Source organism: Lepidochelys olivacea (genome assembly GCF_965140295.1).
Source record: "Lepidochelys olivacea isolate rLepOli2 genome assembly, chromosome: 14".
Lineage (NCBI taxonomy): Eukaryota > Metazoa > Chordata > Testudines > Cheloniidae > Lepidochelys > Lepidochelys olivacea.
In genome coordinates, this window is record NC_140424.1 from 14,430,164 (window position 1) to 14,448,725 (window position 18,562).

General features: G+C 49.3%; 1 protein-coding gene across 1 annotated transcript; it reads right to left on the reverse strand.

The window, feature by feature from the left end:
* Positions 1–393: 393 nt before the first annotated feature.
* USH1G (USH1 protein network component sans) lies at positions 394–17,024 on the reverse strand. The gene is made up of 3 exons (XM_084646510.1): positions 16,724–17,024; positions 1,672–2,913; positions 394–792 (listed from the first exon to the last, which is right to left on the reverse strand). The coding sequence occupies exons 1-3, from the start codon at positions 16,885–16,887 to the stop codon at positions 789–791; spliced, it is 1,410 nt and encodes a 469-aa protein (XP_084502636.1). The 5' UTR covers positions 16,888–17,024; the 3' UTR covers positions 394–788.
* Positions 17,025–18,562: the final 1,538 nt, after the last annotated feature.

Genomic DNA, 18,562 nt, shown 5'->3' on the forward strand with positions numbered 1-18,562 from the left:
AGTGCGCTTTACAGACATTACTTACTTAAGCATCACAGCACCCCTGCAAGTTGGGACAGGATTATTGTCTCCAGGGAGCATTCTCTCCATTTTACAGAATGGGAAACTGAGGCACCGAGTGGTAAAGACCAATGTGTTCAAAAGTGGCCATTGATTTGGGGTGCCTTCGTTTCTGGATGTCCCATTTGGGACATCTAGGGCCTGATTTTCAGAGCAGCTGAACCCCCCAAGTCTACATGAAATCAGAGTTGTGGGGCTGTGAGACTCAGACCCATGGGTCTCAAGCTGGGAACCCAAAACCTGAGGCACCAAAACCCAGCAATCGCTTTTGAAAAGGTGGTTGCAAATGACTTCTCCAATGCCACACACTGAGTGAACAGCAGAGCCAAGAACAGAGGCAAGGTATCCTATTTATTTGCTAGTCCATTCCAAGATATCACATGGTTCTCATTGTCCATGGCTTCCTGTGCTTTGCCAAACTGTGATCATATGGAGTTTCACCCATCAGCTTCATAGCGTAGGATGATCTTGTCACCCCTCTAGCAAGCAGGCTAAGGAGCTCCATTCAGCAAAGATGGAACGTCAGGCAGGTCATATCTCAACGATTCCTCTCAGCAGCGGGTTCCTGTTGGGCAGAGTCCCCCAAGCTGGAAGCAGAATGGGGAAGGAGGCAGTGAGTCAGGAGAGACTGGACTACACTGTGGCTTTCCATTGTCCTAGTGGAGGAGTCACTGGTTTGGGTTTTCTGGCAACTTAGAACTGGTTTTGTTTCTTGTTCATAAAAACTGCTATCTGTAGAGGAAAAGAGAAAACCTGTTAGCAAGCTCACACTGGGGCCAAATACTGAGCAGATGGCCCAAACCAACACTGAATAATGGTGAAAAGAAGAGGGAATGCATCAGAGAAGCTAGAGTCCAGCATGTGGTCCCACAATGAAGGACGAGGTATCACATTTTCAACGGATACGCCACTTGGTGATGGAGATTTTCAAAGCACTCTAGGGGATTTAGACTCATGCCCTCCATTAATCTTAATGGAAGATGTGTTTAAATCCCCCAGACAGCTCTGAAAATCTCAGCCAGCATTAGCCAAACAGCTAAAGGTGGCAGTCTTAAATGGATCATGGACACACAGTTTAGTAGACATGTAACAGATGCAAAAGATTAAAAAGTGGCCCCAATTCTGAATTTGTAATTATTGAGGGAACAGATGTTGCCACTTAGACATCTATTGATTGCACCCCCATGTTGGGTCATTAGGTGGGCATTAACTGCAGCACAAAACTGCACCCACAGTTACGAAGGCCAAACTGATACCTTTTTAGAAATCAAGGTCTAGGTCCCAACCTGTGAACTTAGCTTCCATTTAGGCACCGCAGAACAGTCTGAGTTTGTTCAGGTTACGGAGCAGCAAGAACTTCAACTCCCACCCACCCAGCATGAGAAACGCTGAGAAATTAACTAACCCAAGCAACTCTGTAACCACCCAAAATCTCTGTGGGCTGGCAAGTTCCTGTCTTGTGTATAAATGAAGAAATAAGGATCTTAGCTGGGCTCCTGTTCTTCAGATGGACAATAAGTTGAGCACATGTTCAAGCCCTTCATTCCCCCCATTTCCCCATGCTGAGGGATATATGGCTCTAGGGCTAGACAGCAAGGGACATCTACTTACAGCTCGGTGTCTGCAATAACATCAGGCCGCTCCAAGGTCTGCTTCCTCCTCTGGATGGCGTCCAATATCTTTTTCCTAGGCCCCAGTGGGATGTTGATGCTCTTCAGGTCATTATCTGAACACAGCATGAGGGCCTCCAGGTCGATCTTCTCTTTCTTCAGGATGGAGATGAACTCAAACATGTGCAGGGAAGCCAGGAAGGCCTCAAGGGGACTGGTATCGGGTTCGTTGTCATCATCCAGGCCCAGCTCCACCTCCTCCCAGGGCAGCTCCTCCGCGTTCCTCTCCTGCAGGCTGTTGGCACTGCCGATGCTGTCGTTGAGACTTGGCGAGCGCTGCAGGCGGCTCCGCAGTTTGACACCTACCCCATCCAGGTTGCCCTCGCCCAGCATGCTGGTGTCCTCCTGGCCGATCCCAAAGAGCCCACTGCTGACGTAGTTCCTCCGGAACACCATTGTGCCGAGCCCAGGCCGGTTAAACAATGAGTCATGGCCAGAATCTGTGCTGACCTCCGAGTGGGCCGAGTCTATGTGCAAACCTGGGTCGCTTATGGCACGGGAGACGGTATCTTCATCAGTTAGAAACATGTCCCTGATGTTGCACCGGGTCCACTCCTTTGGGCTGGCGTAGGTGCCCTGCTTCACAAACATGACATCGTTCCCCAGCTGCAAGCCCGACAAGGACCTCACACTTTTCCTCCCATCCTCGTAGATCTTAAATGTTCCATCCACCTGCTTCTTCTTCTCCAGCTTCTTTTGGATTTTGGTCTTGCCCTTGGCTGTACCGTGAAGTGTGGCTTGGGAATATGGCAGGGACGTCACCATGGACATGTGCTGGAACTTCCTGCTCAGAGTGCTGCTGGAGTAGCTGGAGAAGCTCATGGTGTCGGAGTTGTCAGACATCTCCTTCTTGTACCTCTTCTCCATGCGCTCATGGTGCTTTTTCTGCATCTTCACACAGTCCTTGATCCTCCTCTCTGCATCTCTGAAAGCCTTGTCCTTCAGCTTGCTCACCAGCTTGGGGTTGAGGCTGCTCTGCTTGGCGGCAATCGAGTCTAGGTACCGCACGCACTCCATGTGTCCCTTCATGGCAGCCATGTCCAGTGGCGTATGGTAATCATTGTCCAGGCACCAGATGTTGGCCCCAAATGACACCAGGAAGGAAAGGCAGTTCAGATGGCCATTGGCTGCTGCTAGGTGAAGAGGTGTGTTCCCCCAGATGTCACATTTGTCTGGATCACCCCTAAAACGTTTGGAACAACTAGTTAATGCGCAGTTCCTTTGGGCTGACCTTACCATGCAGATATGAAGTGGGGTTTAAAGAGATAGTTACTAGACAATAAGCTCATGCATTGGATGCCACAACCCCCGCTACCATACAAGCTCTTTCTTCCCCCAGATCACCCAAATATAAGCAACATGTCCCTTAGCACATCCACTACATCCCAGCCCATGAGTCCTCTGAAGAAGTGTTTTGAGTGTCAGGCAATCATACATTTTACAGACAGCCTGTGGCAATTTCTGTTACCCACATTTAGCCCTAAAGGTTACATTCATGCCCCTGTGTCCAATTCACCATCTTCTCTCCATGCTGCAGAGGGACCTGAGCTGCGAAACTGGGATCCAGATTCTGAGCATCCTAGAGTTGGTGGAACTGGTTCTGAGATATTTGGTTGGCCCATTATAAAGGTAGAGGCCATTTGCAAAATTTAGATGCAGGTTCAAATCTCTACCATCTCCAAAATCTGATGGTGTTTCCAAAATAAGCCCTGGACTCTATGTGCACTTCTACAGATCCTCCCTGGGTTCCCCCCTGCTGGAGATGCCAAGATAAATGGCTACTCAAGCACTGAACCTAAACCACATCAGCTGTTTCACCTTTTCACCTTCATGTGCACATGACATGAACTGCATCCCTGCCTCAGAGCTGTGCCTCAGGCACCATTCAAATGATAAGACCAGGTGGGTTTTTTTGCCTTACCAAGTTTGGTTTTTGATTGCACAGCTGAGAGCAAATTGGTATTAGCACATCCTGAGAATCCAGTTTCAAAGGAAGTGGAGATTAGGTTTCCATCCTTCTCAAGAGCCGCAGACTCAACTAATGTGATTAGCAGACTCTGTAGTGATGTCAGCACCTATCCCAGCAGGCCCCTGCTTGTCACCAGGGAGTTGCCTAGTTTTGCAGCCTCCCCTGATGAGAAAGATCCAACAGGGTATGTGAAGCAGGACTTGGCCATGGAGAAAGTGCACTTGAGAATACTTGGGTGGCTGTCTGAGCTCCTAACAGTCCCCTCTATTTGCGATCTGCTGAAATTAGACACAGCTACTCCCCTTCCAGCATCAACCATGCACTTGTGTATATGAGTCAATGAAATGCCCCCAGCATCAGTATCTGACATCTGTCAACAAGCCTGCCTCACTCACGCCCAATCAAAATCACAGAACTACCAAACTACACTACTGCACCGTTCCCTAGAGCGACTCCCCTGGGGAGAGCATGGGACTGCACAGCTCTGAGTCCCACTGTCACCAGCATTCCTACATCTTCCCGGATGACCTACAGCTGCCGTTAGAGGAACTGGGTGCTCCCCCACGGCCACTGATGCACCATTTCCAAAACTTGGCCTTGCTGGGAGTGACTGAAACGGGAGCTGAGCCGCCACACAGCCAGTGCTCCGCCAGCTCCTGTGGAGGGATATAATGTCCTCCAGGCCTATAAAGAATGAGAACAAGGTGGTGCGAAGAGAAGGGAGAGACTGGCACTGAAGAGGCGGAGAGCTTTCTCCCATCCTGCACCAGTGACCTCCTTCCTACAGTCACAGGGCCTCTCACTGAGAGGAGCTGGGATGGAGGCACCAGATGCTCCCTGACCAGCCATGGGGTAAGGGCTTGGCTGCAGCCAGTCGTGCTGAAAGAGCCTAAGCTGACACCCAGAAGAAGGGGCTCACTTGGCAATAGGTGTGAGCTTCCCCGCTGGCTGCGCCATTTTACCGCGGGGGCTAGGACTGGAGGGAGAGCTCTCCCGCAGCCAGCCTGGCCTGCACCTTTCCAACAGCATCTCCTTTAGCCCTAGTGTCACAGATTTCCCCCTCCAGCTCCCACCCTCCCCTCCAAACATTGGGAGCTGGGACCAACAGAGCTGAGACCAGAGCCACTCCTGCTTTCAGCTTTGCAAAACTAAATCCCAAGCAATGAGGCACCCGGACCCATCTAACCCCTAATGGAAAAAAGACATAGGGCCCAGTCCTGCATCCAGACCTGTCATTGGCTTCAGACGGAGCGCTGTGCTCAAAAGGCTTCGAGGATCAGGCCCGGAAAGATCATAGAGAGAAAAGAACGGTAAAGGGTCAATGAATGTTAGGGATCCATTCACCCAGCAGCCCGGCAGGGGAGGTTTATCTTGGCTGCAGGTATCCTACCTACTCTCGAGGTGCTGAGCTCCAGTGACAGGTGTACTTACTTCCTAGTTCCTCGGCTAGCTCCTCCTGGATCCCTCCACCCTAGTAATGACATGTCAAGGCTGGGAAATTCATGGGGAGGATAAATATTTGATGAATTGCAAGAGAGGAGTAAATTATTTATCCAGCTGGATTAAAGAGCCAGCGAAACTGTAACAGCCGGCGCCAGCAGTGGGCTTATAGGGGTGTCAACTGTTGTTTGTTTAAGTTTGTTCTGAGTGGCCACACGTGTGTCAGAGTTGGGCATGTTCCTCTGTGCATGGGTAGGATGTATGGGAGAGAGAGGGGCGTGATGGATCAGCATGTTTACATGTTATGTGTAGACCCAGAGCAAAACTCTGGTTCCAAACCTAACCACTGGACTTTGATCCATCTCGGGCCCATTTCTCATGTACATGTGCTTTGGACTGCAGAGGGGTATTTCTTGTGTATGATACTGGCCTCTTTTGTAAAATGCTCTTTGATCTACTGACGAAAAGTGCTATATAAAGAGCTAGGGATTATTATAATTATTATGCTTTCCACATGCTTTTTGTTGCCGCAGGGAGCCATTGGCTGGGCAGAAATAACACTAGGTCCAGCTGTGTCAGCCTGTATCACGCATCCAGGAACCAAAACATTATAACAAGACTAGATCTCTGCTTACTGTGGCCCCATACCTGGCTCCTTGAGGCACTAGAAATGCCCATGATAAACAACTCCTTGTAAAGTGGGCACATCCGATCCGGAGTCAGGGATAGATGATAAGCATGAGTTTACCTTCACTTACTGTTTATAGAATCACTTCTCAAAGCAGAACCACGCTTCCAGGGCATGGCACATTGTTAATTGCAAGGTCCAGGAAGTGGGAACATATTTTAATAACAGGTAATGCATCGTATTTATACAGCGTGACACTTTTCAGCCGCAAAGCATTTTCAAGTGCTGAGTCAACAATCACAGCAATTATTAATATTACTTTTTTAAAGTACTTTTAACTGGACCCCTAGGAAGTACTAAGCCTACATTGAGTCGCCGTGCTATCTTATCACTGTACCGCTCCCCCTTCCTCATTCCATCCCATTCCTTGTGTTTCTGTTGCTCTACTTGTGCCATCGCAGCTAAAATTAGGTCCTGATCCTGCAAACATTTACTCATGTCCTGAGATTAAAGCACATGCGTATTCCCTTGGAAATCAATGGGACTGCTTGCACATGGAAAGTCAATTGCATGTAGACGTGTTTGCAGGATTTGGAAGGGCCTGGGGCTGTAAACTCTGTGGGGAAGAGAGAGTATCTTTCTATCTGTCCTGTCAGCGTAATAATTCTTATTCTTTGCCTGAAAAAGATACGGTAGATTCCCCTTATTAGCAACCCTCTGGTTGCCAGCAAAAGGTTGTGATTATCCAGCCATTGCCTAAAAGCAGACAGCAAGTTTGTGAGGCTGCAGCCAGAGAAGGAATCCCGGGGATGGGCTGAGCCCAGCCACAGGCAGGTGGTTTGTGGGGCTGCAGACAGGGAAAGCATGTCCCACCACCTCCTTCCCTGGCTGCAACCTCGCAAACCTGCCTGCAGCTGGGGCCTTTCTTCTGAAAAATGTTCTTAATAAGCAGCATGCCATTGCCAATATCCAATCCCAGTAACCTTCAAGTCAATGGGACGGGAAGGGTTCCCAGCAAAATGTGGCTATTAACTGGAAGTTGTTAATATCTGGGTTGCTATGAAGTGGAATCCATTGTCGTTGGAATCACCCTCAGGGGATTTAAGACTAGATAAAATTGGGATCCAGAGTGGGCATGTGAACACCCCCAAACTGGATCCAGGGTTTTGGTCCCGTCCATGATAAACATAGGTTTGGATCTGGATCAAGCTGTGGATGTTGATCACTTGGGAGTTCTGGTGCATTTGAAATCCAAAACTGGATTCTGTAGCTTGAGCCCATGTCAAGGCTTCGCAGAGGGAACGGATCTTTCTCGTACTGGTTAGTGCTGTATTTTAACAGGTGGCTGGGATGTTATTATTTATTATTATGTATGATCTGTATTGTGGTAATGCTAGGGCCCCTAGTCATGAACCAGGAGCCCAATGCAATGGAACAAACACAGAACAAAAAGACAGTCCGTGCCCATGTCTATTACTATAGAGCAACAGTGTGGTCTAGTTGATTGTGGAGCTGGGAGCTAGTAATTCCTGAGATCAAATCCTGACTCTGCCACTGGTGGCAACTGCTGGTGTCATCTGTAAACTGGGCTGGAAAAAAATTCCATTAATTAAAACTTTAAAGGGAGCAAATATCTTTCACCTCTATGTTACCAGTTCAGCTCTGGCCCGGGTGGTGGTAACAAAAGGTTATTCCAAGAGCTGCATGGGAATTTTGTTTCTCATCAAAAACGTTGAGGAAAACATTTTTTAAACAAATTTCATTGGAAATCTTCAAGGTTTCTTTTTTTAAACTCATCATTTTTCAAAAATTCCACTGAAAAGCCCTTCTCTATCCAAAATGTTTGACCAGGGTAGAATTTTCAATAGCACTTAAGTGACTTAGGAACCTCAGTCCTATTTTCAGAAGTGACTTAGGCACTCTGGAGCCCACATTTCATTGCAAGTCGATGGCAGTTATTCTCCTGAATGCCTAAGGGTACATCTCCACGGCAATAAAAAAAACCAGCAGCACCAAGTCTCAGAGCCAGGGTCAATTGGCCTTGGGCTGTGGAGCTAAACACTACATGTAGACATTCTGGCTCAGACGGACGCCCGGACTCTGAGACCCTCCCCCCTTCGCGGGGTCTCAGAGCCTGGGCTCCAGCCCGAGTCTGAATGTCTACGCTGCAATTTTATAGCCCCACAACCCATGTCCCAGTCAGCTGACCCAGGCCAGCCACAGGTCTTTACCTGCAGTGTAGATGTACCCTCAGCCGCTTCTGAAAATGGATCTTAGCGATTTTGAAAATTTGACCCCAGCTCTAGTTATTATTAACCCTGATGACTGGTTAGGGCTCAGGTAAAATGAGCCGACAGAGCTCATTCCCTTTGCTAGTGGTCAGCTGCTATAGCAGCTAACAAGCTCCCTTCTTGGCAGGCCTAACCAAGGCTAGGGATTGAATGGGCGTGAATTACCTTCCCATCTCTGCAGGGCTGCTTCCCCAACAGGCTGAGCAACGTGGGCTGGGCAGTGTGGGACGTTTGGCACCATTACTGCTGTTCCTGCTCTGTGGATAAACTGTGAGCACGTCTCCTGGATTGTCCATCCAGCACCTTTCATGAGAGCCAAATTCATACGTTCCCCATCTGTACATCTGAGGCGAATCCCAGTCAGCACAGGGCCCCCTCAGCAAAGGGCCAATGGCCGTCAATGCGGGTTTCCCGTTTAGAACAATACTTTGTACCTGATTCTGCAATCTCCCTCAGGCTGGGTGGCTCTTACTCACACAAGCAGGCCCATCGAAGTCAGTGGAGCCTGTCCCCAGCCAGCCCCAGCACTCTCTGGGGTCAAATTCAGCTTTGGGGTAAGAGGGCGCGACTGGCTTGATCTGCCTGCACCAGAGCTGAATGTGTCCCTTTGTCCGGACATCTCACAATGCTTTACACAAGTGTATTATCATCCCCATTTTATAGCTAGGGAAACTAAGGCACAGATCACTGACGTGACGGCCAAACACAGCAACAGAGCTGGGAGTACAACCCAGGTCTCCAGGTGCCTGGTGCTCAGTCCACTAGACCACAGCTGACTGACATTCCTGAGGCATAAGATAGATTGCCCTCAGCTTACAACAGGATGAGGGACAAGTGGGAAGGACAGAAAACAGAACAGAATGTCCTGCTGTCCAGACCATTCTCCCCTGCTCCATAGGACAGAAGGACAAATCCTCCCCAGCCCACCCCATGGCCAGAGAATCCCCACACCCCTCATTGTCGAGCATGTCTCCTCCCAGTGAATCAGAAGCTGGCCTGACTCCCTTTCAGGACGATGCCATACCCACACTGAAGGGTTATTGTCTCCTCAAAGCTATGACACTAAATACCACTTTGCCTCCCTTTTCCCAGCCACCCGGTTAATTGGGTTCTTTTGCCTCACTGGAGCCCAGCCAGGGACATGAAAGAGGCTTTTTGTGTAACTAACGAGTTGGATGAGCCACCGCCGAACCCTTCTCTGCCCCTCTCGCCTCATCCCGCCACTGCGCTGAGGGTCAGAGACGCAGCAGAGTTTGTTATGAAATCTCTCCCTTCACCCAGCACCCCCCTCACCATCAACCTGCTTTGTTAGCCCCTCGCGATGGGCTGAGACCATGAACTTTACTCAGGGCAGCCAGCAAGAGTGCTTACTAGCATAGCCATATTCCGCAATAGGCTATTCTTGGCTCCCGACTCATGTCCCCATGGCTTCACCTATTCCACACGTTGGAGTGTTCCTCCCCCAGTTCCCATCCCTGTGGTGTCCAAACCCCTCACGGACATTAATGAATGTAGCATAACAGCCCTGCGAGCAAGGATAATTATTCCTATGTTTCAGAAGAGGAAACTGATTCACAGAGGGTAAATTATTCAGCTGAGGTCTCACAGCCAGGAACTTAACCCAGATCTCCTGAGTCGCTATGCAATGCCTGAACTCCCCACAGAGCTTCTGTAGGCTATGACAGTCCCTGTGGGGGACACTGGACCCCTATGAGTTACAGAGATCCAGCAACTGGGAGGTGGAGAAGATAAGGACATGAATACGGCCAGGGCTGTCTACACCATCCAAGCTACTGTGTTGTGACAGCAGTGTCCCAAGACAGTTAGGCCCTTCCTGCAGAGACAGGACTGTTCTATAACCCCGTAAGAAAACCAGGCCACAACCCTGAGAAGATCCAGCCTCTAGGGCAGTTCCCAGAAGGTCCTTATAACATGGTCCATTCCCACCCCAACCCAGGCAAAAAGCAAACCATGTTATGACCCTATCAGGACACACAACAACATAACTGGGTGTCCCGGCACAGGAGCCACTGTAGCGTAGACAGGGGCTGGAGGATTCATTCGGGGCACTGGCATAGCTTAGCTAGCACTGAGAGATCTATTGGCCAGGTCGGGAACTTGTTTTACAAGCAGCCACAGCACTGCATTCCCAATAGCCTATTTCCCTCAACTGCCTTTCTGTCTTTTCCCTCTCCCACACACACTTTCCGTTCCCTCTGGGTAACTGTCGGCCTCCCTCCTTATCTATGCTCACCGACTAGAACATTGCATAACAGCCAGTCCCCAGCATCCACTTCACTGGGCACAGACAGAGAAGGGACAATTTACTTGGCTTGTCTGTCCTGCAAGTACCACGGCTCCGGGTTGCTTATCTGGCACTGACAAAGAGTAGTTAGTGGCTCCTTTGTGATCCTAGCTGCCCCCTGAGTCCACAGTCTCTGCAAGGTCCCCTACATCACCCCATCTCACATCACCCCACAAAGTACTGCAGGCGAGCACCCTACTGGCCGGAAGTTCAGATTTCTATTTGTTCAAGCACAGTCCGCTAGGCACCAGAAAGAGACTGGTTGAAAAGTAAAGACCTTGAAACATTTGGACATTGCTCAGTTTTGATCATTCTTTCTAATAATTGTGACTAAGGTAAAAATTTTAAAAGCAGCTGAGTGACTTAAGAGCCTAGTGACTTAAGTGGGTTTGGAAATTTCACCCTAGAGTGGGGTCGAAAACGGAAATAAAAAAAATCACACACAAAAATGTTTACACTTCAAAGTTGTTTCCATTTCATGGGTTCCAAATGGACCCATTTTTTATTTTGTTTTCAAATTTTTTGGCAAACATTTTTATCGACATTGTTCTCTCAAGCTGTTATTGAAATCTTTCATTCTCTGAAACCTGGGTTGCAATAACATTTTTGATTTTTAAAAAAAACTATACAAAACATCTGCAAAAAATAACGATTTTTTAAAAAAGTCAATAATTTTTCATGTTCCATAAAATGCTGTTTTAACAGAAAAAACTTTGAGTTCAAAAAATTCAGACCAGCTCTAGCTGTGATATTTCAACACACCCTTGAGATGAACTTCAGTGACCAAGAACTGAAGCTCCCATCCATGCGGGCAAGAGAACTAGCTACAGCTTGCAGCGTTCCAGGGTGGCTTCCCTGACCAGTGCGGACAGGGAAATATTTTATCCTGAGAACCGTGCCAGCCAAGCTGTGCTGCAGACCCTGTCTGTGCTATGTTTCAGAGTAACAGCCGTGTTAGTCTGTATTCGCAAAAAGAAAAGGAGTACTTGTGGCACTTTAGAGACTAACCAATTTATTTGAGCATGAGCTTTCATGAGCTACAGCTCACTATGCATCCGATGAAGTGAGCTGTAGCTCACGAAAGCTCATGCTCAAATAAATTGGTTAGTCTCTGAGGTGCCACAAGTACTCCTTTTCTTTTTGTCTGTGCTATGAAAACAACCCAGTCTAGCAATGATTGGTATTGTGGTTCAGCAGAGTAGGAGTGGAAGAGGCTGAAACTTTTTATGACAGGACTGAATAGACACACACCCTCGTTTACAGCCCCCATCTACACTACCGTTAAAACTGAGTCAGGGAACCTGATTACAATACAGCTCCCGTTTGAAGACAGGCTCGTAATTGCATTCAAGGTGTTAGAATGGTTCAGGGACATGCCAAAAGGATGGCAATGGGATGGGAAGTGACCACATATGGAGCCCCTGCACCACACACACTGCAGCCCCTCTAAGAGACCTAAGTTCTACGTGATATGTTGCCCACAACATCAGAGATGAGACTATGTCCTTAACTAAAGAGTAAATTCATGGGTGAAATCCACTTGGACTGTCTGCATTCTATGAGCCCTTAGGCTTAATCTCAGGGTCCATTCCCTTTGCTGCGACAGGGGACAAGGGAGCACATTAATGGGAGTTACTCAAGAGGCCTGTTTTAAATAGACCAAGCCCAACTGAACTACTAGAAAGATTACCACCAGAGATTGATGTTGATTGAGGAGCTATTACAATAGAAGAAGTTAGAAAAGCCATCAGGAAACTGAAAAATAGGAAAGGGGCTGGAGAGGGTAACGTATTGGAGAGATGCTAAAAGCAAGAGATGAAACAGCCCTCAGACTTCCCTTGAGTTTGGGATAGAATATGGAGTGAAGTAAAGAACCCACCCTAGTAGAAGAGAGGCCTTATATTAAAATTGCCAGAGAAAGGTGACCAACTGCAATAACTAGAGAAGAATTACATTATCTCAGTGCCTAGGGAAATAATGTGCAACATCATCCTGGAACATATCAAGAAACAATTAGCTCTCCAACTTAGGGAGGAACAAGCAGGTTTTAGACAACTAAGTTCATGTACAGACCATATTGTTATTCTCAAACATATTATAGAACAATGTGCAGCGTGGCAAGCACCTCCTGTGATACATTGTATAGATTTTTCCAGAAGGCTTTTGACAGCATACACAGAAAAGTCTTTGGAAAATTATGGTATACCATAGAATACCAGCAAAAATTATTAAAATCATTAAGGATCTATATATGAGAATTTCACATGTGCAGTTAAAGATGGTGACAGCATCAGCCAATGGTTTGCAGTGACAAATGGAGTAAGGCAAGAGTGTATTATGTCCCCACTTTACACTGGTCACTGACTATGTCAGGGGGAAAGTAACCACGGAGGGCAACCGAGGAATTTTATGGACAAATGATAAAGCACAATGGGATGATCTTGTTTTTGCTGATGACATTGTCTTGTTTAGTTCAAAACATTGCCTAATGAAAGAAAAGATCCAGCTTTTGGCAGATACAACAGAACAAGCTGGTTTGTTCATCAACCGGGGAAAACAAAATACAAAATACATGGCTATCAATATCCCAGAAGCAACCATCAGAACAGACAGAGAAACACTAACACCTACAAGATCACCTACAAGATCTCTATCAAGCATTCTTACAACTACAATGGTGCCGACACAAAAATACAAATTTTTAAACACTGGCATCATGTCCTCCCCTTTCACTGAGCAGAGTCATGGAAATCTACAACAGAAATTGACGAGAGGATCAACTCAGTCCAGAGTAAATGCCTGCGAAAGATCTTCTGAGTTCATTGCAAAGAGTTTCTTGCAACATCAGAAATTCTAAGTAGAGCAACATCTGAAATTCTAAATGTAACACCAATTTAAGGCATCAAGCACAGGAAGACGACAACGATGGACATATTTAGGACATGCTTTAAAGATGCCACCAATATGTTTTCCACATCAGGTGATAATATGGTCACCACCTGGGAAGAGAAAAAAGGGAGCAACCTAGAGACAATGGAGAAAGCAGCCAAATCCATCAACCTGACACCCAAACGCCTGAACAGACCAGCATGAGACCAAAATAAATGGTGGACACTGGTGGACACCTGCTGCATCTGAGTGCGACAGAGGGTACAGAAGGAAAGAAGACTCAATAAGATATTCCCCAACCCTCTTATAAAAAAGGGCATGGCCCAGATCCTGCTGCCAGCTCCGCAGGAGGAATCCCACTGGAGACAGTGGCCTTCCACTGACGTTACTGACAACTGCATTTGGCCCCTGTGTTTGGAACTCTCCTCTCTTTCCAACAGCCCAGTTGCTAATGAGTGAATCCCTCTCTCTGGCAACTACTGTATCTCCGGGTACGTCTACACTGTCATTAGAAACCCGCAGCTGGCCCTCGCCCCTCGCGGAATCTCAGAGCCTGGGCTCCAGCCTGAGCCTGAACGTCTACACTGCAGTTTTATAGCCTCACAGCCCGAACCCCACATGACCCTGGCCAGTCGCGGCCATTCTGTGGGTCTTTTATCGCTGTGTAGATGTACCCTCTGTCCGGGGCGGCAGATATAATAGGTCAGGGCAGGCTAAGCCTCCCCTGAGCCAAACTGTGACCCTGCCAACACTCCGCCAAGCTGGTGGGAGGCGGGAGCTCAGCTTCAGCCAGAGGCTAGCAGGCAGCTAGGGCCAGCGGGCAACCCAGCGCTGAGGCCAGCACTGAGGGTGGCCTGGCACTGCGCCCGGCACTGGGGTTGGCTGATGGCCCGGTGCTGGGGCTCCTCTGGCAGGGGAAGGGAGAAGGGGCTCAGGACCAGTGGACGGGGGGGGGGGAGCAGTAGGGGCTGGGCCGCATAGCTAGCCTCCCATGCCTCTGTCTCTCCCTAGCTCTGTGCCCGATTGGTTGCTCTGTGTCCTCCACTCTCCCACACCCTGGTATCAGAGCAGCAGCAGGCCACAGACCTCAGAAGAAAGAGCAGCATTCAGGAGCAGGGAGGGAAGAAAGGGCTTTGTTAATCTCGCCCCTCAGATCGCCTCCAGGGTGTAATGAGGCCACCTCTGTAGCTTCTGTGAACTCTGCACTGGTTTAGTGAAGCGTCTGGGTATATTTCATCCCAAAATGTGACCCGTGCACTGATGAAAACACATTCTAAGCACCACTGACAAGGGCGCTGCATGTACCATTAATCACCAAAAGGGCATTGGCCCTTCCCGTGCTATTTTCCCTGTCAACAGCCAATGTATTTTATGCTCTTAATTAAACAGCAGCCAAGCTACACAAGAGGGTTTCAGCTGGGACTTTCAATTCTAATTAGAATTTATAAAAGGGCCCTTCTCCCCCTGAAACCTGCCTTCAATCTCCTGGACAAGGCAGGCCGCAGGTCAGGCTGGGGTGCCTTGGCAGAACTTTGTGGGGATCTGGAGCTGACACAGCAGAGGGAGCTAAAAATGAGCTTTCGGGTGAGCTGCACTGTCAGACCAGGGGTGGGGGGCGCCGGGGGTGAGATGCTGCAGATCAGGACTGACGGTTATTGGCAGGAGGAGGCTGTGAAGGTCTAAGACAAGAACAGCAGGGGATGGACGAGGTGCATTGGCAGAGCTGGGAACAAGCCCAATAATGGAGCAATAGTGGATGCAGCTTGAAAATGAAATACATGCTTTGCCCTTCTCGCCGCGCTGTGTTCATTTGAATGACAATCTCAGCCCTTTGGTAAAGGCCCTCTTTAACAGCTTCGTGTTAAACAAGCTAAAGCCAAGCTTAGAGCCCCCGCAGTGGCCCATTCCTGAAATTTCTGCCCCAGCCCCTAGCAGGATGCCTCTCTGACTTGTGACACCCACAGAAGCTTTGATGAGATTTTTAAGCCTGGGTAAGACTATGGCACACGCACTGGTCACAAAACCATACTGGAGCCTAAATCTTCTCTCCCAAGTTTGGTACCATCTTTACCAGCCAGCCTTTCAGCTTCTGCAAGCCAATTCACCAGGGTCCCAATCAGATGCCTGATGAAGACAATATGCAGTGGAGTTGTAACCGTGTTGGTCCCAGGATACTAGCGAGTTGAGGTGGGTAAGGTCATCTCTTCTATTGGATTAACTTCTGTGGGCAAGAGAGACAAGTTTCGGAGCCACAGAGAGCTCTGCCCCAGACCAGAAGAAGAGCTCTGTGTAGATCAAAAGCTTGTCTCTCTCACCAACAGAAGTCGGTCCAATAAAAGTTATTACCTCACCCACCCTGTCTCTCTGTTGAAGACAATGACATTTATCCAATTGACTTCAATGGAGCACAATGCTGAACAGGGTAAGTGATCAGTGATTTTAAGTGTCTCAATTTTTGGGTGCCCAAGAGGCATCTTAAAGGTGCTGTGCCCTCTGAAAATCAGGCTGTTTAAGGTGTCTCTTGTTGAACATCCAAGGTACCCAAAATCACCAGTTACTTTTGAAAATCCAGGCCAGGATCACTTCTAACCATTGCCCGGATCACAGAGTGGCTGGAATCCACCAAAAGGTTACAATGGCTAAGAACTCATGCTCCTCAGAGGTGGAAACACCACCCCTCACTGACCCTGAAAACCCAGGGAAAGCCCCAAGGAACAGGCAAACCATTACAACACCCCCCTCAGGCTGCACCATCACAGGTTCAAAATCAAACCAGTATTATGAAGGCAGCAGTAAAACCTGGCTCAGCCTTTGACCTCCAGAGAGCTGAGACCCAGCCTGGAGCATATCACAGGAGAAATGCAGCTATAATTACTTTGCACTAATACACGACACCTTTCATCCAAGGATGTCAGTGCACTTCACAGGGGTGGGTTGGCAACGCTGCCCAGGTCGGACATAGTACTAGACTAGCAAGGGTGTTTGCAAAGCAGGATCGAGGTGCATTGGGAGAGATGGGAGAGTAGCAGAACAGCAGTGGGGTTGTAGGTTTGGAAGCATGTTAGCAGAGCTGAATGGGGGCTGGGCTAACAGGGATGTTCCAAGCCAGGAACGACAGGCACCAACACAGCTGAATGAGTGACAGTTGCTCAGCCCCTGCTCACACTACTTTTGAGGTTAGCCAGGGTCAGCAATCTCTCCCTTCCCAGCTGCCTGGATACTACGGTGATGGGCGTGTTAGATGCCCCCCGGATTGACTCAGACAGACTCACTGCACAGTCTAGCAGAAAAGAAAGTAGCTCAAGGGAGCAGGCGGAAAGAAGTGGCAGCCTCTGTGCAGGGCAAAGGGTGGAGGCCACGGGCTTCCCAGCACTGACAGCTCTCCTGATCTGTGAGGGGGGGTGAACATGGGTTTTCACTGAGCCGCTCCATGGAGGCTAGGAAGGGATCAGGGCAGACAGCAGCACTTACCCTCTGCTAACTATCAGCCTCAGCGCTTCCAAGTTTCCGTGATAAGCAGCCCAGAGGGTTGGGGTCATGCCATCCTCATCGAGCGAGTTTAGGTCCTTCCTGGTGGCTTCCTTTAGCAGGTCCAGGTAGCCGTCCCGGGCTGCTCGGTGGTACTGGTCGTTCATGATGCTAAGCAGTCCCCTGGCCAGCTCATCGGGGGAGGGAGGCAGGCAGGGGTATTTTAAAGGATGGGCATTGACGCGGGTAGGCGTTCCAGGCAAGCGGCTGCCTGAGAGCCGAGGAGGGAGCTGAGAGCAGTGGTTACCAGGACACCTGAGAAGTCCTGACCAGTGAAGGGAGGAACTCCTTGAAATGAATGCAGGAGATGCCTTGTCCAAAGCTCCCCCTGGGTCCTAAGAATCCTCCGCTCCCACCAGTGCAGGCCTTATGGCAAGGAGGAGAAGGCATGGTTCAGCCCTGTCCCCAGCTCCAAGCACCTTTTAACTTTACCATCTCTATCCTGGGGCCAGCCACCTCTCCCTGGAGCCCTCCTGAGGAGAATTCATGCTGGAGGCACAGAACAGGTCAGGGGCAGTTCAGCACAGCAGCTCCCTTCAGGCTCTTTCAACCCCAGGGATCTTTCTAAAACAGGAGGAAGCCAAATGAAACACCAGGCAGCAGCATCGGCCGTATCCTACCAGGCACAGCCAGTCCCCCAGTGCCTCTGCACTGCTCCCAACGGCATCTTGGGTCCATGCAGGGGCCTGGGATGTTACCTGAGTGAACATGTCAGCACTTAGACCTGCCTCAGAGATAGGATGACCAGATGGGGAGGGATAGCTCAGTGGTTTGAGCATTGGCCTGTTAAACCCAGGGCTGTGAGTTCAACCCTTGAGGGGGCCATTTAGGGATCTGGGGCAAAAATTGGGGATTGGTCCTGCTTTGAGCAGGGGGTTGGACTAGATGACCTCCTGAGGTCCCTTCCAACCCTGATATTCTGTGATTCTATGTCCCCATGTTATAGGGACAGTCCCGATATTCGGGGCTTTGTCTTATATAGGCAGGTGCCTATTGCCCCCAACCCCGTCCCGATTGTTCACACTTGCTATCTGATCACCCTCCCAAGAGAACATATTTCGGCTTGTCTAAAAGCACAGGATCCGCAGTGAACCGTGAGACACTCCCTCCCGACTTGCCCGGATGTAACTGAGAGCAGCATTCGAGGGAGAGCCCAGACTTGCGGGGGGCGGCGTTTTTACTGATTTCTAGGGTTTATTTTTCAGAAAAGTATGGCTCAGTTTTTCATGGTAAAAGACGTAATACAGCTTGGGCATGCGTGTGGGCACACTAGCTACACACCAGGAGCGGCATCAGCCCCAGCTGTCCATCCGCCCACCCCCTGCTGCCCAGGGAAGCATACAGGGCACCTAGAGAACTGGAACCAACAGCAAGCTCGGGGTGTGGGCTCCCTGAAAGGGCTCCAAAATCCTCCTTTCCCCTCCCTCCCCCTTGTCCCCCTCCTCCCGCCAGCAGAGAACCCCGCTGGTTTATCTGAGGCCTTCCCTCAGGAGGGGATAGGATTTGGCCTGTCGGTAAAACGGCAGCACCTCCCCTAGAGCTACAGATCAATCCCGAATTCCCTGGCTGGAACATGCTGGTGCTGACCCAGCACACTCCATGCCCTGCAGGATGCTGGGAGACTTCAGTACGGACACGCTGCTCCACCCTCCTTCTGCCAGACCTGGCAGGATGCATGGTCTTGTGGCGCCCTCTGCTGCTCAGCGAGGCCAAACCACAACAAGACCATCTGCCAGACCAGCCACATGGTTATCCCAACACGTGGCCCTGACCTTTGATTTT

Coding starts and splice junctions, on each gene's coding strand:
- USH1G (XM_084646510.1), bottom strand. CDS start 16,887: ATGAACGACCAGTACCACCGAGCAGCCCGGGACGGCTACCTGGACCTG. Junction 2,914..16,723: donor AGGCTGATAGTTAGCAGAGG/GTAAGTGCTGCT, acceptor CAAACGTTTTAG/GGGTGATCCAGACAAATGTG.